Raw genomic sequence first — 19431 nt, forward strand, 5'->3', positions numbered from 1 at the left:
CGGAAGACGGCACCTCTTCCTCCCCACCCCCCCGCCACTCCCCCAGGGCTTCCCAGTGGTGAGCGCACAGGAAGTGGCTGCTCGAATTTTCTGTGGGCTCCTTCAGGGGAGCCCTGCCCCGCCCTTGTTGGAGACCGCCCAGTGCACCCCCAGCCCGCCTTGCTGGGTCCCACAGCAGGGGTGTGGGGGGGTCAGCCACTTTAGACCCGCCCCCTCCAGTCCCCACCCCCACCCCACCAAGCCTGGGTCAGGTGCAACACCCGGGCTTCTGCAATCCTAACCGCTGGCTTCCGCCCCCTTCCTCCGTGTGGCGGGCACATCCTGAGCGCGCACCCCTCCCTCAGCCTGGCCCCCATGGCGCCCTCCGGGGCCTGCTGGATTCTGCTACTGTGTGGCTGCCTGCTGCCCCCAGGTGAGGCGGGTTTCGGTCAAGCTGGCGGAGGCTTGGGTGGGGTAGGGGTTGCGTGGACCAGAGGATGCCAAGATCCCCCACATCCTGCCTGCTTGCCGCCCTGGCCCCAGCGCACCCAGCTTCTCAAAGCCGACAGGGGCTCCCCAGAGTCCTCGCGAGAACGTATTGGCTCCTTGACACAGCTTTTTTTTTTTTTTTTTAAGATTTGTTTGTTTGAGAGGGAGAGACAGACAGATCAATCTTCCATCCACTGGTTCACTCCCCAAACACCTGCAACAGCCAGGACTGGGCCAGGCCAAAGCCAGGAGTCTGGAGCTCCATCCGGGTCTCCCACACACTAGCAGGGAGCTGGATCGGAAGTGGAATGGCCTGAACTCGAACCAGCGCCCGTATGGGATGCCGGGGCATCGCGGGAGGCGGCTTTACCTGCTATTCCACAACGCTGGCGCCCCAGAATCACCCTTCTTTTTCACTTGTCCAATTCCCACAGAGACTTCAAAGCTGGCTGTTGTTGCCCCTCCTCCTGGAAGCCTTCCCTGACTCCCCGCCTCCTAGAAGCTTAATCAGAGCCTCCCCTGAGCACCATCTAGATCCCCAACATTGCCTCTGTTCCTTCTACCAGGATCACTCTTTTTCCCGTGGCTGATTCCTACTTGATCTTTAAAACCCCCACCTTCCTCCAGGAAGCCTTCCGCGATTCACTTTCTCCTATACTTGGAATCAGAGCTCCCCTCGCCTCTCCCTAGTGATCCTTTGTCCCCCCCCCACTGGATGGGGGCCCCCCGAGGGCAGGGTGGGGCTGCTGATGGGTGAGTTGGGGGGAATAACAAGCAGGGCCCGTGTTCCCCCAGGCGTCCAGGGGCAGGAGTTCCCGCTGCGGGTGGAGCCCCGGGACCCGGTGCTGCGTGCCGGAGCGTCCCTGCTGGTCAACTGCAGCACCGACTGCCCCGACTCGGACCTCATCACGCTGGAGACCCTGCTCTCCAAGGAGCTGGTGGGCCAGGGCCAGGGCTGGGTGGCCTTCCTGCTCAGTGGGGCGTCGGACGACAGCCAGGTCCTGTGCTCCGGCTACTGCAATGGCTCCCAGATGACCAGCACCTCTCACATCACCGTGTACGGTGAGTGGACGCGGCCGGCGGTGGGACTGGCCCCGGGCGGTGCCGCACACGAGTGCGAAACCGGCCAAGGTTCCGCCCTGGGGCTGGGACTTGGCTACGGGAGACAGACAGACAGACAGACAAACAGACAGAGCAGTCTACCAGGGCAGCAGGTGTGAAGCCGATTTTGTAAGATTATTTTTATAGATTTATTTATTCATTTGAAAGGCAGAGTTACAGGGAGGGAGGGAGGGAGGGAAAGAGAGAGAGAGGTCTTCCATCTACCAGTTCATTCTTCAAATGGCTACAATGGCTGGGGCTGGCCCAGGCAGAAGCCAGGAGTCAGGAGCTCCATCTGGGTCGCCTGAGTCAGGGGCAGGGGCCAGAGCACTGTGGCCATCGTCTTCTGCCTTCCCAGGCGCATCAGCAGGGAGCTGGATCGGAAGTGGAGCAGCCAGGACTCGAACCGGCGCCCATATGGGATGCCGGGGTTTTATCCCGCTGAGCCACAGCGCCAGCCCCTGGATTTTATTTCGATGCTGGGTGCAAGGGTGAGGAAAACTCCCTCCACCCTCTGGAGGTTCGCTGGAAGGAATTGACAAAGATTTAAAGGGGAAAAGGCAGAGAGATTCTATTTAATGAGCACCTGGAGAAATATAACAGCTGGAGGGGAAACCTCACAGGAGTGTCAGCCCCCACCCCCACCCCAAAATGACTCCTCTGTAGGGCGGACCCGCCATGGGGGGTGCGGGTCACTTTAAGAGAGGACTTGGCTCCTGTGTCGTGGCTCAGCGGGTTAAGCCGCAGCCTGTCAAGTTCAAGTCCTGGCTGCTCCACTTCCCATCCAGCTCCCCGCCGATGCGCCTGGGAGAGCCCCAGAGGATGGGGCCCCTGCACCCTTGCGGGAGACCCGGATGGACTTCCCGGCTCCTGGTTTCGGCCTGTCCAGCTGTGGCCATTGTGGCCATTTGGGAAGTGAACCAGCAGATGGAAGACCTCTCTCTGTCTCTGTCACCTGCCTTTCAAGTCAATACATCTTTAGGGGGGGGGGACTCTGCGGGTTTGGATCATGTCCTGCTTTTGAGATGTTTTGGGAGGAAGTCTCCGTGGGCCTGGAATCGGGGTGTGGGCAAAATTTGTGGGGGCGTCACCACCGCCAGTCTTGGGCAGCAGGAGTCGGGGTAAGGAAGGCTCTGTGGAGGGGGCAGCCTGTGTTAGCTGGAGGCCAAGGGCGGCTCGCAGGACCCTGATGGTGACTTCAGGCCGCTGTGCACCTGCTCCGGCCTGTCTCTGGGCTCGGGGTTTCTGAGCCCCCACACTGGCAAGGCCAGTAGCACCCACCTAGACTGCCCCCCCACCCCGCGCCTTCCGCGCTGATGAACTCCACATGGGGCAGGAGGGAGCTGCCCCGCCCCTTCCCAATCTCTGAGCTGGGGCTCTCCGCGCCCGCTGACCAGGGCCGTCCCCTCCCCTCCTCCCCCAGAGTTCCCGGACAGCGTGGAGCTGGCGCCCCTGCCCCCCTGGCAGCCCGTCGGGGAGGACCTCACCCTGCGCTGCCGGGTGGTGGGCGGGCAGCCCCGGGCCCGGCTCTCGGTGCTGCTGCTCCGCGGGGAGGAGGAGCTGAGCCGGCAGCCGGCGCTGGGGGAGCCCGTGGAGGTCACGGCCACGGTGCAGGCCGACAGAAGCGACCACGGCGCCAATTTCTCCTGCGTCACGGAGCTGGACCTGCGGCCCCTGGGCTTGGAGTTGTTCAAGAACGTCTCGGCCCCCAGGCAGCTGCGAACGTTCGGTGAGGGGAGGGGCTGCAGGTGGTGGGTGCAGAGCTGAGCCAGAACAGGGGGCGCCCTGGACGTGGGGATCCTGAGAGTAGGGGTTCTGGTACGCCACGCCCTGGGCCACTGGGTAGGGGGATCCCAAGAGGGAGGCCCGAGCCGTGGCGAGCCAGGCGGCAGGGGGACAGGGCGTGGGGGGTGTCTTGGACACACAGCGTCCGCAGGGGGTGTGTGGGAGGCCTCCTGTTGACGCCCACTCCCCCCGCCCCCACCCCAGTCCTGCCCCTGACTCCTCCGAGCCTCGCCGTCTTCCCGCTCTTGGAGGTGGGAACTTCGTGGCCGGTGGTCTGCCACCTGTCCGGCCTGTTCCCGGCCTTCGCGGCCCAGGTCCGGCTGGCGCTGGGAGACCAGATGCTGAATCCCCAAGTCACGAGGGACGGGGACGCGCTCAACGCGACGGCCATAGTCACAGAGCGGTCAGGCCACGAGGGAGCGCGCGAGGTGGTCTGCAGCGTGACCCTGGCCGGCCGGAGTCGCGAGGCCCGGAAGAACGTGACCGTCTATAGTAAGGGGCGGGGCCAAGGCAGCCCGGGGCGGGACTGGAGAGCATGCGGAGGGGCGGGGCTTCAGCGGCTCCAATAAGGACGGCGAGGTGGGCAGGGCTTGGACGGCCGGGAGGCGTGGCCCGGCCTCCCGGAGACGGGGGGTGGGGGTGGGGGGCTGTGGCAGGGGGCGCGGCGGCGTGAAACCCCGCCCTGGGCCGCGATGGTCTGTAAGCGCTAGGGCCACGCCCCGCCTCTTAGGCTTCCTAGGGCCATTTCTGAACCTGAGCGAGCCCATCGCCACCGAGGGGTCCAGCGTGACTGTGACTTGCACGGCCGGGGCCCGGGTCCAGCTCGTGCTGGACGGGGTTCGGGCCGCGGCTCCGGGGCAGCCCGTCCACTTGCAGCTAAATGCCACCGAGCGCGACGACGGGCGCAGCTTCTCGTGCGGCGCCACCCTCCAGGTGGACGGCCACGTTGTGCACCGCAACAGGAGCGCCCGCCTGCGTGTCCTGTGTGAGTCGGTCACTGGGCTCTCCAACCCTCAGCCTCCCCCACCCCACCCCCGAGTGTCGCGTGTCTGATCCCACGACGGTCCCCACAGACGGCCCCAGGATTGACCGGGCCACGTGTCCCCAGCACGTGGCGTGGAGAGAAAGGACGACCCACGTCCTGCATTGCGAGGCTCGCGGCAACCCGGCCCCCCAGCTGAGGTGTTTGCAAGAGGGCTCCAGGCGCGAGGTGCCGGTCGGCGTCCCGTTCCTCGTCCAGTTAAACTACAGTGGCACGTATCGCTGCCAGGCGGCCAGCCCGCGGGGCACGGACACCCTGGTCGTGGTGATGGACGTTCAAGGTGACCACCGCGGGTGGGATGGGGGGTGCCCGCAGGGTCCGGACGGGCGAGCCCAGGTCTTCACCCGGCGCCTCCCCGCGCAGGTATGAACTCCTCGACCGTCAGCATCGTCCTAGGAGTGCTGGTCACCCTGGGCCTGGTGGCCGTTGCAGCGGCCTCCCTGTACATCTTCGGGGTGCAGAAACGGAGCGGAAGCTACCCGGTGAAGCAGCCAGGCCCCTCGCTGCCCCTCCAGTCCATGCAGCCCGAGGAAGGGGATGGCGGACAGCCGTCCTGAGCCGCGGGCAGAAGTCGGCGGGGCCTTCGGCAGTCTACCCCCGGGTTCCGTACCAATAAAGCTTCTAAACCCCATGGTCCGTGGCTTCAGAGTTCGGACATCGCTCTGCGCATGCCCTGACGGGCCTCGCGGGGAGGGAGGGGGGAAAAGGGGCGGAGCTGGTGGAACCCAGACGCTGCTTGAACGCACAGGGGGCGGGTTGGGCCCTTAGCCAATGGGCTGAGGGACTCGGGAGGGAGGCGGGGCTTCCATCAGCCAATCGGCGGGTGCGCCCCCGTTGCCGCTCTATGCCGCTCCGCCCCGGCTCGCTGGTCCCAGAAGGCGCCGGGTTTCCCAAGATGGCGGCCGACGTGTCCGTTACTCACCGGCCCCCGCTGAGCCCGGAGGCTGGGGCCGAGGTGGAAGTCGGCGATGCCGCGGAGCGCCGGGCACCCGAAGAAGAGTTGCCGCCCCTGGATCCCGAGGAGATCCGGAGACGTCTGGAACACACCGAGCGCCAGTTCCGTAACCGCCGCAAGATACTGATCCGGGGCCTCCCTGGGGACGTGACCAACCAGGTATGGGGGGGTTTGGTGTGGGAGCGTGGCGGGAAATACCACCGTGCGCGTGCGCCGGGGGGGCAACCGGGAGACTCCACCGCCAGCGTGCGTGGGGGGCGTCGGCAGGGCCGTGGGATCCACGCGGGGTCGGGAGAGACCAAGAACGGGATGTTGGGGGGGACCGTGATGAAGGGAGAAACCAACTTTGGCTCGAGGGAGGGCGTTGCTAGGGGCGACCACAGGCTTGGGCGAGTCCAAGTGCTCGAAGGGGGCGGGGAGCTGTGGGCTCGTTGGAATTGTGTTCGGGACGTGTGGACACAGGGACACCAGCTGTCCCCGGCTTCAACTGTGCTTTTTTCCCCCACCCCCTCTACCGCGGGGAAGGTGGGTGGGGCGGGACCCCATGTCCAGAAGTTTCAGGGTTGGTTAGACCAGCTCCTGCCCTATCACGCATTTATTCCATCTTGGAGAGAGACGGAAGTTGTACGGGTCGTGGTTCCCCGGGAGACCCAGGATTACTTTGGAAGAGTGAGGTCTCCCACCCGCATCCCACAGACCTGTAGGAAATCGGGGCGGGGGGGGTGGAGGGGTGGGTAGAGGCGCCGTTGCCCGGAGCCCCCCCCACCCCCGCCGCCCGTGGCTGGTCGTCCTGCCAGGCGTGCCCTTCTCTCAGGGCCTGGTTGGGGCACAGCTTCCCGGTGCTCTTTGGACCCAGGAAAACAGCGTCTACACCGCCCTGCCCTGCAGCAGCCGGGATCGGTCCTGCCTCGCAGCCACCTTGCCCACCAGTGCACCTGCCACTGACCGGCCCTGCCCACCGATGGGCACATAGGGAGTAGGGGGCGCCCCAGGAGTGATGCGGGGGACAGCCAGGGGCAGGGGCTGGCAGGCAGGCACTGGTTTCTGGAGGCTGCTGGTGCCTGGGTTCTCTCTCAGCCGGGCGTGCTGGCCCTGGTGCACAGCGTGCAGTGTGTGTGGCACGGGCACGCTCCAGCGCCTCGCCTCCCACGCTGGCTTGCAGGAGGCCGCATGCTGGGGGCCTGTGAAGTGCGTGAGCTGGACAGTCTGAGCGCGCCCGGCTGACCGGCAGGTGTCGCTCCGTGGGTAGGCCGCAAGTGCCAGCTCTGGGGCCAGTCACCACTCTGAGCTTTGCTTTGCACCTGTGCGCAGGGGTGGGGACAGCTGGCAGGGGGCCGCGCGCTGGCCCCTGCCGTCCGTGGTGACCGCTCTCTCTCCGCTTCCGTCTCTACAGGAAGTGCATGACCTTCTCAGTGACTACGAACTCAAGTACTGTTTTGTGGACAAATACAAAGGGACAGGTTTGTGGGGCCGCGGGGCGGGCCGGGGCAGCTGGAAGGCTGGGTGTCAGGCCGAGACCACGGCCCACGCCAGGGCTGCAGGTGCCCCAGGCTGTCGGCTGTCCCTTGTCGCCAGTGCCCGTCTTGGGGCATGCTGGGTGTCCCTTCCAGGCCTACTGGCACGACCCGTGCCCGGCTGTTCCCGGGCTTCCGCCTGGTCCGCGTCCTCTCCATCTCCCCCCAAAGGCCGCCTCCCTCCAGGCTCTCTCCCCCCGGGATTTCCCCTTGCCGTTCGCCGACCTGCATGAAGCCAGCGCCTGTTCCATGGCAAACGTGATCCTCAGCCTCAGCCTCCTGGGCTCTTCCTCCTACCACTGGCCTCAGCCGTCGCTGCTCCATGCATACTGTTCCCTAGAGGGGGCGTGCAGGTCCTCGTCCCAGCCCCGGCGCTGCGGGCTGTCATTGCTGGTTCCCGGCTGCCCAGCCCCTAATGCCCAGCTCCGTGCGCCTGGGGACAGATCGGTGGGTGTCTCTGCCCGCCAGGCACGTGCCAGCTGCTAGACCTTCCAGGGCCTTCGGTTGCTCTCTGTACCCTGGACGGGAAGGAGCTGAGGCCACGTGTCCCTTGGAGACCAGCCTGGTGGGCCAGGTCAGTGAGTGGACCTGGAGACAGCAGGCCTGGAGTTCAGACCCTGCTTCCTCCCCGTGGCTGCAGGCTCGGTTTTCTTCCCCGGGAATTGAATGTGACCCGCACAGTCACTGGCCCTGCTTGTGTTGGCCGTAGAACCCCAAACATGAACGTGCTTGCGAGGCTGTGAGCGCCGAGCACGCACTAGGTGTGTACCAGACGGTGGCAGGGTCCACAGGTCAGCTGGCTCCTGAGTACTGAGTACATTTGCCCTCGCATCTGAGGGGCGTTGGTTCCAGAAACACACCCACCACCCCAAAGATCTCAAAGTCCCCTCCCTAACCGGTGCGATCTGTGTGTGTCTTCCATGTTTTACATCATCTCTAGATGATGGTAGTATTGCATACGAATGTCCGTATGGTGCATTGCTTAGGGGATAGTACGCATGCGGTACCTTTTAAGAGGATTTATTTTGGCTGGCGCCGTGGCTCACTAGGCTAATTCTCTGCCTGCGGCACCGGCACACCGGGTTCTAGTCCCGGTTGGGGCGCTAGATTCTGTCCCGGTTGCCCCTCTTCCAGGCCAGCTCTCTGCTGTGGCCAGGGAGTGCAGTGGAGGATGGCCCAAGTGCTTGGGCCCTGCACCCCATGGGAGACCAGGAGAAGCACCTGGCTCCTGCCTTCGGATCAGTGCAGTGCGCTGGCTGCAGGCGGCCACTGGGGGGTGAACCAACAGCAAAGGAAGACCTTTGTCTCTCTCACTGTCCACTCTGCCTGTCAAAAAAAAAAAAAAGATTTATTTGATGGGGCCGGCGCCACTGCCTGCACTGCCGGCATCCCGAATGGGTGCCGGGTGGAGTCCAGGCTGCTCCTCTTCCAGTCCGATTCCCTGCTAATGCGCCCAGGAGAGCAGCAGCAGAGGATCCAAGCGCTTGGGCCTGCGTACGCACATGGGAGACCTGGATGGGGTTCCATGCTCCTGGCTTTGGCCTGGCCCGGCCCTAGTTGTTGTGGCCGTTGGAGAATGAACCAGTGGATAGAAGATCTCTCTTTGTCTGTAACTCTTTCAAATAAATAAATCTTGAAATTCTTTTTTTGAGAAGCAGATCGAAAGCTCCCATCTGCCATTTCATTTCCCAAATGTTTGCGATGGCCTGGGCCGGAGGCCAAAGCCAGGAGCCGGGATTTCAAGCCCGGTCTCCCAGGAACCTGGTTACTTGAGCTGTCACTTGGTGCCTCCCAGGGCCTTCATTAGCAGGAAGCTGGGATTGGAAGCGGAGCCCACACTCAAACCCAGGTGCTCTGATAGGTGACACACGTGCCCAACTTGGTGTCTTGACCACCAGGCCAAGCACACAGCCATCCGTAAGGATTCTTCTGTCTGGTTGGTTGAATCCATGGATTCAGAACCTGCGACCGTGGAGGGCCCTGTATGTGCCTCGGGCCGGGGATCCAGGTGCTGAGTGACACTTGTTCACACAGATCTGTCAGGTGCTGGGTGCCAGGACCACACGTGTGACCCACACGGCTGGGCCAGGCTGGGGAGGAGGGTGTTAGTCCTGCGGTTCCAAACATGGAGGTGAAGTGGCCTTGGGCTGGCACCGTGGGGGCAGAGGGCTGGGATCTGAGCAGGACTGCAGGCTTCCTGGGCAGCGTGAGGGTGGGAGTTGCCCAGATGCAGGGGGAGGGCTCAGCGGCCCACGCTCGGGGGGCCAGCGCTGCAAAGGCCGAGTGTGCCTGGTGTCCAGGAAGCGGCCGGCAGAGATGGAGAGGAGGTGAGGGAGGCCACGAGGCCCGGCCCTGCGTGGAGAAGCCGCCGGTGTGGCGTTGTCCGATGGCCCTTTGGGACAAAGCTTGCTGCACCTGCTGGGGGGCCGTGAGGGCCGAGGGACGTGGGTGGCCCGGACAGGCCGTGAGGCAGAGGAGCAGCCGAGGCCCAAGCCCACCGAGGGTCCGGGCGTCAGCGCCCTCGGCTTGGCCACTGGCCTCGGGTGACCGTGCCCGCCTGGACCTGGGGGCTGTGCCTCTGGGGATCCCCCTAGGTTGATGGGGTGGTGGGCTGGGCGGCCGCGGGGTAAGGGGACTGACCCGGTGTCGCCTCCTGCCCCCACAGCCTTCGTGACCTTGCTGAATGGGGAGCAGGCAGAAGCAGCCATCACCGCCTTCCACCACAGCCGCCTGCGGGAGCGCGAGCTGTCGGTGCAGCTGCAGCCCACCGACGCCCTGCTGTGTGTGGCCAACCTGCCCCCCAGCCTCACGCAGGCGCAGTTCGAGGAGCTGGTGCGGCCCTTCGGGAGCCTGGAGCGCTGCTTCCTGGTCTACAGCAAGTGCAGCGGCCACTCCAAGGGCTACGGCTTTGCCGAGTACATGAAGAAGGACTCGGCCGCGCGCGCCAAGTCGGACCTGCTGGGCAAGCCGCTGGGCTCGCGCACCCTCTACGTGCACTGGACAGACGCCGGGCACCTGACACCGGCGCTGCTGCACTCCCGCTGCCTCTGCGTGGACCGCCTGCCCCCCGGCTTCAGCGACGTGGACGCCCTGCGCCAGGCGCTGTCGGCCGTGCACACGCCCACCTTCTGCCAGGTGAGCTCTGTGCCGGGGCTGTCTGGGCTCCGACGTGACTCGGAGTGCGTCTGGAGGGGGCCCCCGGGCCGTGGGAGGCGGGAGCCCGTGGGGGCCAGCCTGAATCCAGTGCGACCACAGGCTTCGGCGTGGCTCGGGTACTCCAGGCCGGAGCCGCGAGGTCTGCTCACCCCGTCGTCGCCGGCGCGCTCGGGAGGGCTGTGTGGGAGAAGTTGCAGGGTCCGCACCCTGGAGCAGGCCTGGGGGAGGCTGCCTCGGGGAGCCTCCGTCTGTTTCAGCCCTGGCTGAGGGAAGTGGGGCTCGGCCAGACCCGGCCCTGCTGTGTGCTGGGCGGGCAGCGCAGCGAGCCACCCGCTCTGAACCTCACGCTCGCTTCGCGGCAGCCAGGCCCGTGTTCACTGGAGGCGCCCGTGCCAGGCACGCCTGTGGGTGCTCTCATCCTGCGTCCAGCAGCCCCCGCGAGCGCCGGGGCCCCAGGCACTTGGGCCTTTTCCCAGGCCATAGCAGAGAGCTGGGGCAGAGCGCAGCAGCTGGGACACCGCAGGTGGCAGCGTGGCCTCTCTCTGCCGGAGCGCCGCCCCTCCCCTGCCCCCAGCGTTTTCTTCTTTTTTATAAATTTTATTTATTTGAGAGAGAGTTACAGACAGTGAGAGGGAGAGACAGAGAGAGAAAGGTCTTCCATCCCCTGGCTCACTCCCCAATCGGCTGCAACAGCTGGAGCTGCACCGATCCAAAGCCAGGAGCCAGGAGCCTCTTCCGGGTCTCCCACGCAGGTGCAGGGGACCAAGGACTTGGGCCATCTTCTACTGCCTTCCCCGGGCCACAGCAGAGAGCTGGATGGGAAGTGGAGCAGCCAGGTCCTGAACTGGTGCCCATATGGGATGTGGGTGCCATAGGCAGCGGCTTTACCCGCTACAGCGCACGCTGGCCCCCGCCCCAAGCATCTTAATCCTCACAACAACCCCATGTGGTGGGCCCAGTGCCGGCCTCATTGCACTGTGAGGAAATAGGGTCGGAGTTCTTGTGCAGCCATGGCCATGACTGGCAGGCGAGATGCAGGCTGGGGTTCAAGGTCGGGCAGCTGACCTTGGGAGCCATGCTCCTAATTGGGTGCTCCCTGCCCACCTATGACACCAGCTGCTAGACAAAGCAGGCCTCCCGCGACCTCGCATGCTCCAGTCCGTGCTGTGTGTGGCCAGCGCAGATCAATTCACGTCCGCAAGCAGTCCGTGATAAAGGCCCCCGCCTGGCCCCTAGCGCCTCCTGGGCCGCCCCGCCCGCCCAGTTGGTACCTCCTTCCCTTGGGATTGTACTGGTCCAGCATCCCTCATCCAAAACCCGAAACCCCAAGTCCTAGAAACCTGACGCTTTCTGAGTACAGACGCGATGTGGGAAAAGTCCTGGGTTTTGGAGCCTTTGAGATTCTGGGTTTGGGATTAGAACTGCTCAGCCTGTAGCACACAGTTCAGTATTTGTGCGAGGCTGCTACAGAACGTCCATGGGAAAGTGAAATGGAAAGGTGGTTTAGGGGCCGGCGCTGTGGCGTAGCAGGATGCAGTGCCAGCATCCCATATAGGCACCAGTTCTAGTCCCGGCTGCTCCACTTCTGATCCAGCTCTCTGCTGTGGCCTGGGAAAGCAGGAGAAGATGACCCAAGTGCTTGGGCCCCTGCACCCATGTGGGAGACCCGGAAGAAGCTCCTGGCTCTGGATCAGCCCAGCTCCGGCCTTTGTGGCCGTTTGGGGAGTGAACCAGTGGATGGAAGACCTTTCTCTCCCGCTGTCTGTAACTGCCTCTCAAATAAATAAATAAATCCTTAAAACAAACAAAAAGCTTGGTTTATTTTGTTGCTAAAAAAGTTTGAGTGCCATGCATAGTGTCTTCATAACGCTCTTCCTTCACAGACTGTTTGAAGACTCCCTATATGTATGGATTTCAAAACAGTTTTTGAAAGATTTCTGCATTGAAAGGCAGAATAGCAGAGAGAGAGAGAGAGAGAGAGAGTGAGAGAGATTCCATCTGCTAGTCCACTCCCCAGATGGCTGCAGTAGCCAAAGCCGGGAGCCTGGAGCTCCATCCGGGTCTCGCACGAGGGTGCCGGGGCCCAAGGACTCGGGCCATCCTCCCCTGCTTCCTGGGTGCATCACCAGGCGGGGAGCTGGATAAGTGGGGGCTGGGAGTGGGACAGTCCTCCACGCAGGACGCTGGCATCTCAAACAGTGGATTAAGCTGCTGGGCCCCAATACCCGCCCCCAGGTTTGGCAACAAAATAAACTGAATTCCTTTTTCCATGAATTTTTTTTAATTACATATTTTTTTTTTAATGTATTTTTGGATTTGAAGGTCAGTTAGAGATAGAAGAGAGGGAGTGACAGAGACTGAGACGGATCTTCCATCCATTGGTTCACTTTCCAAATGGCTGTAATGGCTGGCCCTGGGCCAGGTTGAAGCCAGGAGCCAGGAGCCTCATCTAGAGGGGCCCGAGCACTCGGGCCATCCCCTGCTGCTTTCCCAGGCGCATGAGCAGGGAGCTGGCTGGGAAGTGGAGCAGCTGGGACCCGAACCTCAAACTAGAGCTCTTGTGGGCTGCTGACCCCTGTGTGACAGCCCTGGCCCCAACGTGAACTTTCTCAAGTGTCCTCATAGATATCGCCACTTCCTGTTTCCACGGCCTTGGCCTTGCTGGGCCTGGCTGGGTTGTGTTTTTCCACCGGCTCTGCAGTGTCTGTGTTGGGCTCCGAGCTCTTCCCTCTGTGGGGAAGGACCTTGCATTGTCCCAGACCACAACCCAGCCATCGGTACATCTCTTAGGACCTGGAGGGGCAGCTTCGTTTGAGACAGCTGCTGCCACCCTGAGGGGGCAGGTCCCATCAGGGGGACAGCCTGCTCTGTGACCTGGACGAGGGACTGCCCGTCTCTGAGCAGAGGGCGTGGGGGCTGCGGACGGGGCCGTGCCTCTCATGGCACCCGGCCCGTGGGCGTGCAGGGCCGTCCCTTGAGGCCAGGCAGGGACCCAGCACCTGCTCCCCGTGGGACGGCCCCCGCCCACAGTTGCAGCCCCCAGAATGCCCTGGGAAGCAGCAGGCTCGTTCCCCAGCTGGTGGCCCGCCCACTTGGCGCCAGAGGCGGACCTGTCCGGAATGCGACGTTTGGGGCTGTTTCTGTGTGTCTTGCTGCCGAGCGATCTGTGGGCGACACACAGCAGGTGCGGCTTCTTCCCTTCTCGTCTCCCACAATCCTCAGTCCTGGCACACGTCTGGCCCCGGGTTCCTGAAAGAGCTGTGGCTCTGAAGACTTCGCTGACCCGGCCATGACCGGACCTCCGCGCTGGCTGTTCACGGCCTCCCACCAGCCTGCCTTGAACCCCAGCTGGGAGGCCGCTCGCCCCGCGCACAGGCTGCTCCCTTCCCAGCCCCGCTGCAGTGATCCAGAGCCACCTTGTGCATCCCAGGCTAAGCCCCTTCTCTGTGGCCTCGCCGTCAGCTGTGGTCAGGGCTGGGCTGACCTCTCAGAGCCTCAGCTGCTGCTTCTGGAAAATGGGTCCAGTGTGGCCTCTTGGGGCCACAGGGCAGACCCTGGTGCAGGAACGGGTGGGTCGCCGTCGCCCAGCGCCGCTGTCACTCACGGCCGCCTCCCCCCACAGCTGGCGTGCGGCCAGGACGGGCAGCTGAAGGGCTTTGCGGTGCTGGAGTACGAGACGGCCGAGATGGCGGAGGAGGCGCAGCAGCGGGCCGACGGGCTGGCCCTGGGGGGCAGCCACCTGCGCGTGTCCTTCTGCGCCCCGGGGCCCCCCGGCCGCAGCATGCTGGCCGCGCTCATCGCCGCCCAGGCCACGGTGAGTGTGCGCGGGCCGGGGGCGTCCGGGACCTGGGAGGCCGCGCAGCGCCCTGAGCCGCCCTCGTCCCTCCGCGCAGGCCCTCCACCGGGGCAAGGGGCTCCTGCCCGAGCCCAACCTCCTGCAGCTGCTCAACAACCTGGGCCCGTCTGCCTCCCTGCAGCTGCTGCTCAACCCGCTGCTGCAGGGCCACACCAGCGGCAAGCAGGGTAAGGGGCGGGGCAGGGGCGGGGCTGCTCCGGGCTGTTGGATGGGGGCGGGGCGCCTCTAACCAGGCCCCGGCCCACCTCCCCGTCTCTTCCCAGGCCTCCTGGGCGCCCCTCCCGCCATGCCGCTGCTCAATGGGCCTGCCCTGTCCACGGCGCTGCTGCAGCTCGCCCTGCAGAACCAGGGCCAGAAGGTAAGGGCTGCCCCCCTGCCGGCTGCCAGGCCCCCCCGCCGCGCCCTTCCCTTCCAGACCCTGTCGGGCTGTGAGCGGTTCACTGGCCAGGGTGCAGGGTGCCCCTCAGGGCAGTCTGCAGAGAGCACCTGGCGTCAGCCACACGGGGGTCAGAGGACTGGGACACGCCCATTACAGCCAGAGGCCGGGTGTGGCCCGGGAGAGCCGCTGCCCGGGAGCAGTTTGTGGACGGAGGCTGCCCCGCAACTCCTGGGGAGTCCAGGCCCCACCCTCTACACACACACACACACACACACACACACAGCATGCCAGCTTCTTCCAGGTCCCCCATGTGGTGCAGGGGCCCAAGGACCTGGGCCATCTTCCACTGCTTTCCCAGGCCATAGCAGAGAGCTGGACCAGAAGTGGAGCAGCCGGGTCCTGAACCGGCTCCCCTACGGGATGCTGGCACTGCACACGGTGGCTTAACCTGCTGCGCCTCAGCGCCGGCCCCATCCCAGCTCTGCTTTCAGTCCAGCTTCCTGCTAGCGCGCACGTTGGAAGGCAGCGGCTGATGGCTCAGGACTGTTACTCTGTTGGGGGGACCTGGATGGAGTCCTGGGCTCCTGGCTGTAGCCTGGCCCAGCCCTGGCTCTCGTAGCCATCTGGGGAATGAACCGGCGGGTGGAAGCACGTGCTGTGTCGGTCTATTCCATTGTTCGTGAACTTCCTGGAGCGCTGTTACAGTCACCTGTGTGCTGCCTGCGTGGCCCTGGGCAGGGATGTGGGTGTGTCCCCTCACGGTTCCACCCCGTGGCCAGGGGGCTGAGCGTAGGACATGCGCAGTGACAGCCCTGAGTGTGCCCCGTGCTGCCGCAGGGCGCTCAGTGGAGGCGCTCCATCACCCCCTGCCATCCAGATGGGGTCACACGGGGCCGGAGTGTGGGAGTGGGGCCACCCTGGCCTCCCCTCACCTGGCTCTGCTCTGTCCTTAGAAGCCTGGAATCCTGGGAGACTCGCCCCTCGGGGCACAGCCAGCCAACCCCCTCCTCGGGGAGGTGTCTACAGGTAACACAGGCCCGCCTCCCCTCCCCAGCCCTCTCCCCTGGGAGCAGTCAGTCTCCAGCTGGGTGGCCTCTGGGGCTCAGTGTCCTGGCCTGTGGTGCTCAGCCCGCCGGAGCGGCCCGGAGCATGCTGGAAGTGGATGCCGTAGCTGGCAATGTGCAGTGGCCACTCCAGGGCCGCCAGGAAGAAGGGTCTTGTGGGGCTGGGCCTGACGCTCCTCTCTCTAGGAGGGGCCCTGCCCCCAGAGATGCCACCCCTGCTGGGTCCCTCGGGGGGTGGCCGGGAGGCCATGGGCCTGGGGCCCCCGGCAGCCCCGCTCACGCCACCGCCTGCCCCTGCAGGGCTCCGCAGCAGCAACCTCAGAGGCCTGCAGAAAGACGGGGGGCCACCGAATACTGGGGTAAGGCCCCACCCAGCGCCCGGCCCCGGCCCAGCCTCCTGCCTGGCGAGGCCCCTCTGCCCAAGACCCTCGCCAACACTGCCCTCCTGCCGCAGGTCTCGCTGCTGGGGGAGCCCCCGAAAGACTACCGGATCCCCCTGAACCCCTACCTGAATCTGCACAGCGTGCTCCCAGCCAGCAGCCTGGCGGGTAAGGAGGCCCGCGGCTGGGGAGGCGCCGGGAGAGGCCGCCATCCAGCCGAGGGCCCCCCGCCTAACCCCCCGGCCCCCAGAGGCGGGGGCGGCAAAGCCTTCCAGCTCAAGTCCCGCCTGCTCAGCCCCCTCGCCAGCGCCCGCCTGCCCCCCGAACCGGGACTGCCTGACAGCTACGGCTTTGACTACCCCTCGGTGAGTAGCCCTGAGGGCCAGCGCCCCTCCCTCCCGGGACGGGCTGAGCTCCCCAACCCCGAATCTGACTCCCGAGGGCGCCAGAGTCCCGCCCCTGGGGGCACATGCAGGGGCACTACCAGCGCTGTGGGCCATGGCCTCCGGCCATGGGCGGCGGGCTTCCTGTTGAGAATGGGCCCCCATCCCGCCACGCGCACCCCGCGTCACTCTGCCCCCAAGTGTCGGATAAGGGCTCCCTCCCCTGTGGCTCCCCAGGACTGGCCCTGTGGGGCCCGGAAGTCCCCTGTTTGCACATCAGACCTGCTCCTGTCTGTCCATTCCCTGCACCTGGTCCCCCTACCCCTGCATCTGTCAGTCTCTCTCCTGGGAGGCCCGGCTTCCTGTCCATCAGTCTGTCTGTCTCTCCTGGGATGCTCAGCTTCCTGTCCATCTGTCTGTCTCCTGGGAGGCCTGGCTTCGTGTCTGTCTGTCTCCCTCCATCTCCTGGGAGGCTCAGCTTCCTGTCTGTCTCTCCTGGGAGGCTTAGCTTCCTGTCCGTTGGTCTGTCTGTCTCTCCTGGGAGGCCCAGCTTTCTCTCATCTGTCTGTCTGTCTCTCCTGGGAGGCCCGGCTTCCTGTCTGTCTGTCTGTCTCTCTCTCTCTCCTGGGAGGCCCATCTTCCTCTCATCTGTCTGTCTGTCTCTCCTGGGAGGCTCGGCTTCCTCTCCGTCTGTCTGTCTCTCCTGGGAGGCTCGGCTTCCTGTCCGTCTGTCTGTCTGTCTCTCCTGGGAGGCCCAGCTTCCTGTCTGTCTGTCTCTCCTGGGAGGCTTGGCTTCCTGTCTGTCTGTCTGTCTCTCCTGGGAGGCCCAGCTTCCTCTCATCTGTCTGTCTCTCCTGGGAGGCCCGGCTTCCTCTCCATCTGTCTGTCTCTCCTGGGAGGCTCGGCTTCCTGTCTGTCTGTCTGTCTCTCCTGGGAGGCCCGGCTTCCTCTCATCTGTCTGTCTGTCTCTCCTGGGAGGCTCGGCTTCCTCTCCGTCTGTCTGTCTGTCTCTCCTGGGAGGCCCGGCTTCCTGTCTGTCCCTGTCTTGTCCTTGGGCTCTGTCTCTGCCTGGAGATCTGGTCCCTGGGGAGCCCTGGGTCAGATGTGACCCCCACTGGGCTAGTCAGTGAGCGCCCCCCAGCGTCCCGGCAGTGCCACGCCCGGCCTCACCGGGCTCCCTCCCACCCAGCGGCTGTCACAGGGCCCGGCTGCGTCGCAGTCTCACTCCAGCTGCCCCCCGCCCTGTGGGCGCAGGTGGAGGGCCCGGACTCCTGGAGGCCAGCGCGGCGGTGGAGTTCAGCCCAGGGCAGTTTGGCGCGGACCCCACCCCGACGTGCTTCTCCCGCTTTGATTCAGGACGGGGGGCCTCGGCGGCTCTTCGGCCACCCACGAGAACCAGGCTTCGGCCACCACAGACCCAGCCGCCACAAGGTGAGCGCTGCCCGTGCCTCGCGGGGAAGCCGTTGGCTCCCCGGCCAGGGGCGCTGAGAGCGGCCCGCGTGGTGCCCTTCCACGTGGGGCCTCGTGGGTAGGGGACGCTGCCCCCCCCCCCCCCCCGGGCCTCACTCAGCTGCCCCCTCTCTGCAGATGTCGCCCCCGCCCGGGGGCTTCAGCGAGCGGAGCGGCGGGGGCGGCGGGGGGCCCCTGTCTCACTTCTACTCCGGGTCACCCACGTCCTACTTCACCAGCGGCCTGCAGGCCGGCCTCAAGCAGAGCCACCTGAGCAAGGTGAGGAGGGCGGGGCCGGGGGCGGGGGGGCGGGGAGGTCCCGCGTCGCCCCCCACACTTCCCACTGGCCCCCCATGAGGCATCTGGCCCTCCAGCCAGAGCTGTGTGCCCAGGTCCCCGGTGCTAGCGAGGGCCAGGGCCAGGCCGCAGCTGGAAGCCCCCGGGGACTGACCCGTGCCCCTCTCTCCCACTCCTCCCAGGCGGTCGGCTCCTCCCCACTGGGCTCCAGTGAGGGGCTCCTGGGCCTCGGCCCTGGGCCCAATGGTCACAGCCACCTGCTGAAGGTACGGGCGGGGGGTGGGGGCCCTCGGGGCTGGGGAGCCCCGGCGCTGGGGCGGCCCCTGACCCGGCTCCCCCTGCCCTCTGTCTCCAGACCCCACTGGGCGGCCAGAAACGCAGCTTTGCCCACCTGCTGCCCTCGCCCGAGCCCAGCCCGGAGGGGAGCTACGTGGGCCAGCACTCCCAGGGCCTCGGCGGCCACTACGCGGACTCCTACCTGAAGCGGAAGCGGATTTTCTAGGGGGCTGGTGCCGGACGAGCCGCAGGGCCCGCACCAAATCACTTTTGGGTTTTCTGGTGTTTCGTTTTGTGTTTTTTTTTTTTTTCTTTTGAATTTTCTTTCTTTCGGTAATAGAGAAATCTCAGAAAGACTGCTGAGCAGCTGGCCGGAGCCCGGGGGGCATGGGGGCGCCCGGGGCCTGCTCCCCGCGCTGAAACCCCGCAGCCTTAAGAGAGAGGGGCCCCCCGCCCGCCCTCCCCCCTGATCGGGCCTTTCCAGTGCCTTGGAGGTCCCGGCCTCCCGTGAGGAGCAGACTGTCCCCTCACCCCCCTTTTTAACTCCGACAATTGACTTCGGTTTCCTTTTCTGATTTTTATTATTTTTTAAACCATCCAGGGCGCCCCCACCCCACCCCACCCCACCCCCCAGCTCTGGTCCTTCAAGGTCCCGCCCTCCTGGGCCTCCATTCCACACGTTGCAGTTTGAAACCGCTCGGCCCTGCCCTCTTCCCCACGTCCACTGCGGGCACGGCTGTCTCCTGGCCCTTGCCTGCCCGCTCTGGCCTGTGCCCCCCTCCCGTCCCCGTCCGCGCCACAAGTCCCCGCGCCTTCTGATGCCTTAACGCTGGGCCGCAGGCCGGCGGGCCAGAGCCTCTTGACTCAGGACCAAACAGCTCTGGCCTGGGGATGGCCCCCTGGACTCGCGGGCTCCACCCTGGGGACAGGAGAAGGCCAAAGCTGTGGTCTTGGCAAAGCACCCCACCTCCCCTCCCACCCAGGCCCGGGTGCAGTCCCCTGCTGTGTGTGGAAGCTCCCCCCACCCTGCCCGCCTCACTGAGCCGCCGCCATCCCCCCTCGTGGAAGACAAGCCCCATCTGCATCCCCAGGCTGGAGCCCGGAGCTGGCCTCCTTTTGGCCCAGTGCCGGAAGCCAACGAACGCCGCGCCGACGGGCCCTGCACCTGCGCACCAGCAGGACCTGTCCCACCTGAGTGTGCCCCGGCCTGCTGGGCCGCCAGCTTTCCTCTGGGGGACCCCACCCCCCAACGACATCCTCTCCCCTACCTTCCCACACAGACCTTTGCTGAATTAAAGTTTGTAAGTAAACGGTTTTAAAGAAATC

The 19431-nt window shown here is 65.2% G+C and overlaps 2 protein-coding genes across 5 annotated transcripts; both read left to right on the top strand.

Annotated features, from left to right (window-relative positions):
• The first annotated feature begins 218 nt into the window (after positions 1–218).
• On the top strand, positions 219–5027 carry ICAM3 (intercellular adhesion molecule 3). Of its 2 annotated transcripts, none has more exons than XM_002722843.5 (7): positions 219–412; positions 1264–1530; positions 2993–3298; positions 3559–3846; positions 4085–4339; positions 4428–4676; positions 4760–5027. In XM_002722843.5, the coding sequence occupies exons 1-7, from the start codon at positions 355–357 to the stop codon at positions 4951–4953; spliced, it is 1617 nt and encodes a 538-aa protein (XP_002722889.2). In that variant the 5' UTR covers positions 219–354; the 3' UTR covers positions 4954–5027. The 2 variants fall into 2 exon arrangements, with proteins under 2 accessions (XP_002722889.2, XP_008248962.2); XM_008250740.4 differs by having other exon boundaries at positions 4463–4676.
• A 203-nt stretch (positions 5028–5230) lies between these two features.
• RAVER1 (ribonucleoprotein, PTB binding 1) lies at positions 5231–19429 on the top strand. Of its 3 annotated transcripts, none has more exons than XM_051838083.2 (13): positions 5231–5510; positions 6745–6811; positions 9531–10000; positions 13644–13835; positions 13915–14044; positions 14141–14235; positions 15210–15282; positions 15621–15679; positions 15775–16065; positions 17338–17514; positions 17671–17811; positions 18012–18095; positions 18185–19429. In XM_051838083.2, the coding sequence occupies exons 1-13, from the start codon at positions 5241–5243 to the stop codon at positions 18329–18331; spliced, it is 2196 nt and encodes a 731-aa protein (XP_051694043.1). In that variant the 5' UTR covers positions 5231–5240; the 3' UTR covers positions 18332–19429. The 3 variants fall into 3 exon arrangements, with proteins under 3 accessions (XP_051694043.1, XP_051694042.1, XP_051694041.1); XM_051838082.2 differs by having other exon boundaries at positions 17440–17514; positions 18185–18572; XM_051838081.2 differs by lacking the exon at positions 18012–18095 and having other exon boundaries at positions 18185–18572.
• The last annotated feature ends 2 nt before the right edge of the window (positions 19430–19431 follow it).

This window comes from Oryctolagus cuniculus, chromosome 16 (assembly GCF_964237555.1).
Source record: "Oryctolagus cuniculus chromosome 16, mOryCun1.1, whole genome shotgun sequence".
Classification (NCBI taxonomy): Eukaryota; Metazoa; Chordata; class Mammalia; order Lagomorpha; family Leporidae; genus Oryctolagus; species Oryctolagus cuniculus.

Bases quoted from the DNA above. Each gene is read 5' to 3' on its own strand.
- ICAM3 (XM_008250740.4), top strand. From the start codon at position 355: ATGGCGCCCTCCGGGGCCTGCTGGATTCTGCTACTGTGTGGCTGCCTG. The intron at 413-1,263 runs GTGAGGCGGGTT...GTGTTCCCCCAG, and splicing joins TGGCTGCCTGCTGCCCCCAG to GCGTCCAGGGGCAGGAGTTC. The intron at 4,677-4,759 runs GTGACCACCGCG...CTCCCCGCGCAG, and splicing joins CGTGGTGATGGACGTTCAAG to GTATGAACTCCTCGACCGTC.
- RAVER1 (XM_051838083.2), top strand. From the start codon at position 5,241: ATGCCGCTCCGCCCCGGCTCGCTGGTCCCAGAAGGCGCCGGGTTTCCC. The intron at 10,001-13,643 runs GTGAGCTCTGTG...CTCCCCCCACAG, and splicing joins ACACGCCCACCTTCTGCCAG to CTGGCGTGCGGCCAGGACGG. The intron at 14,045-14,140 runs GTAAGGGGCGGG...GTCTCTTCCCAG, and splicing joins CCACACCAGCGGCAAGCAGG to GCCTCCTGGGCGCCCCTCCC.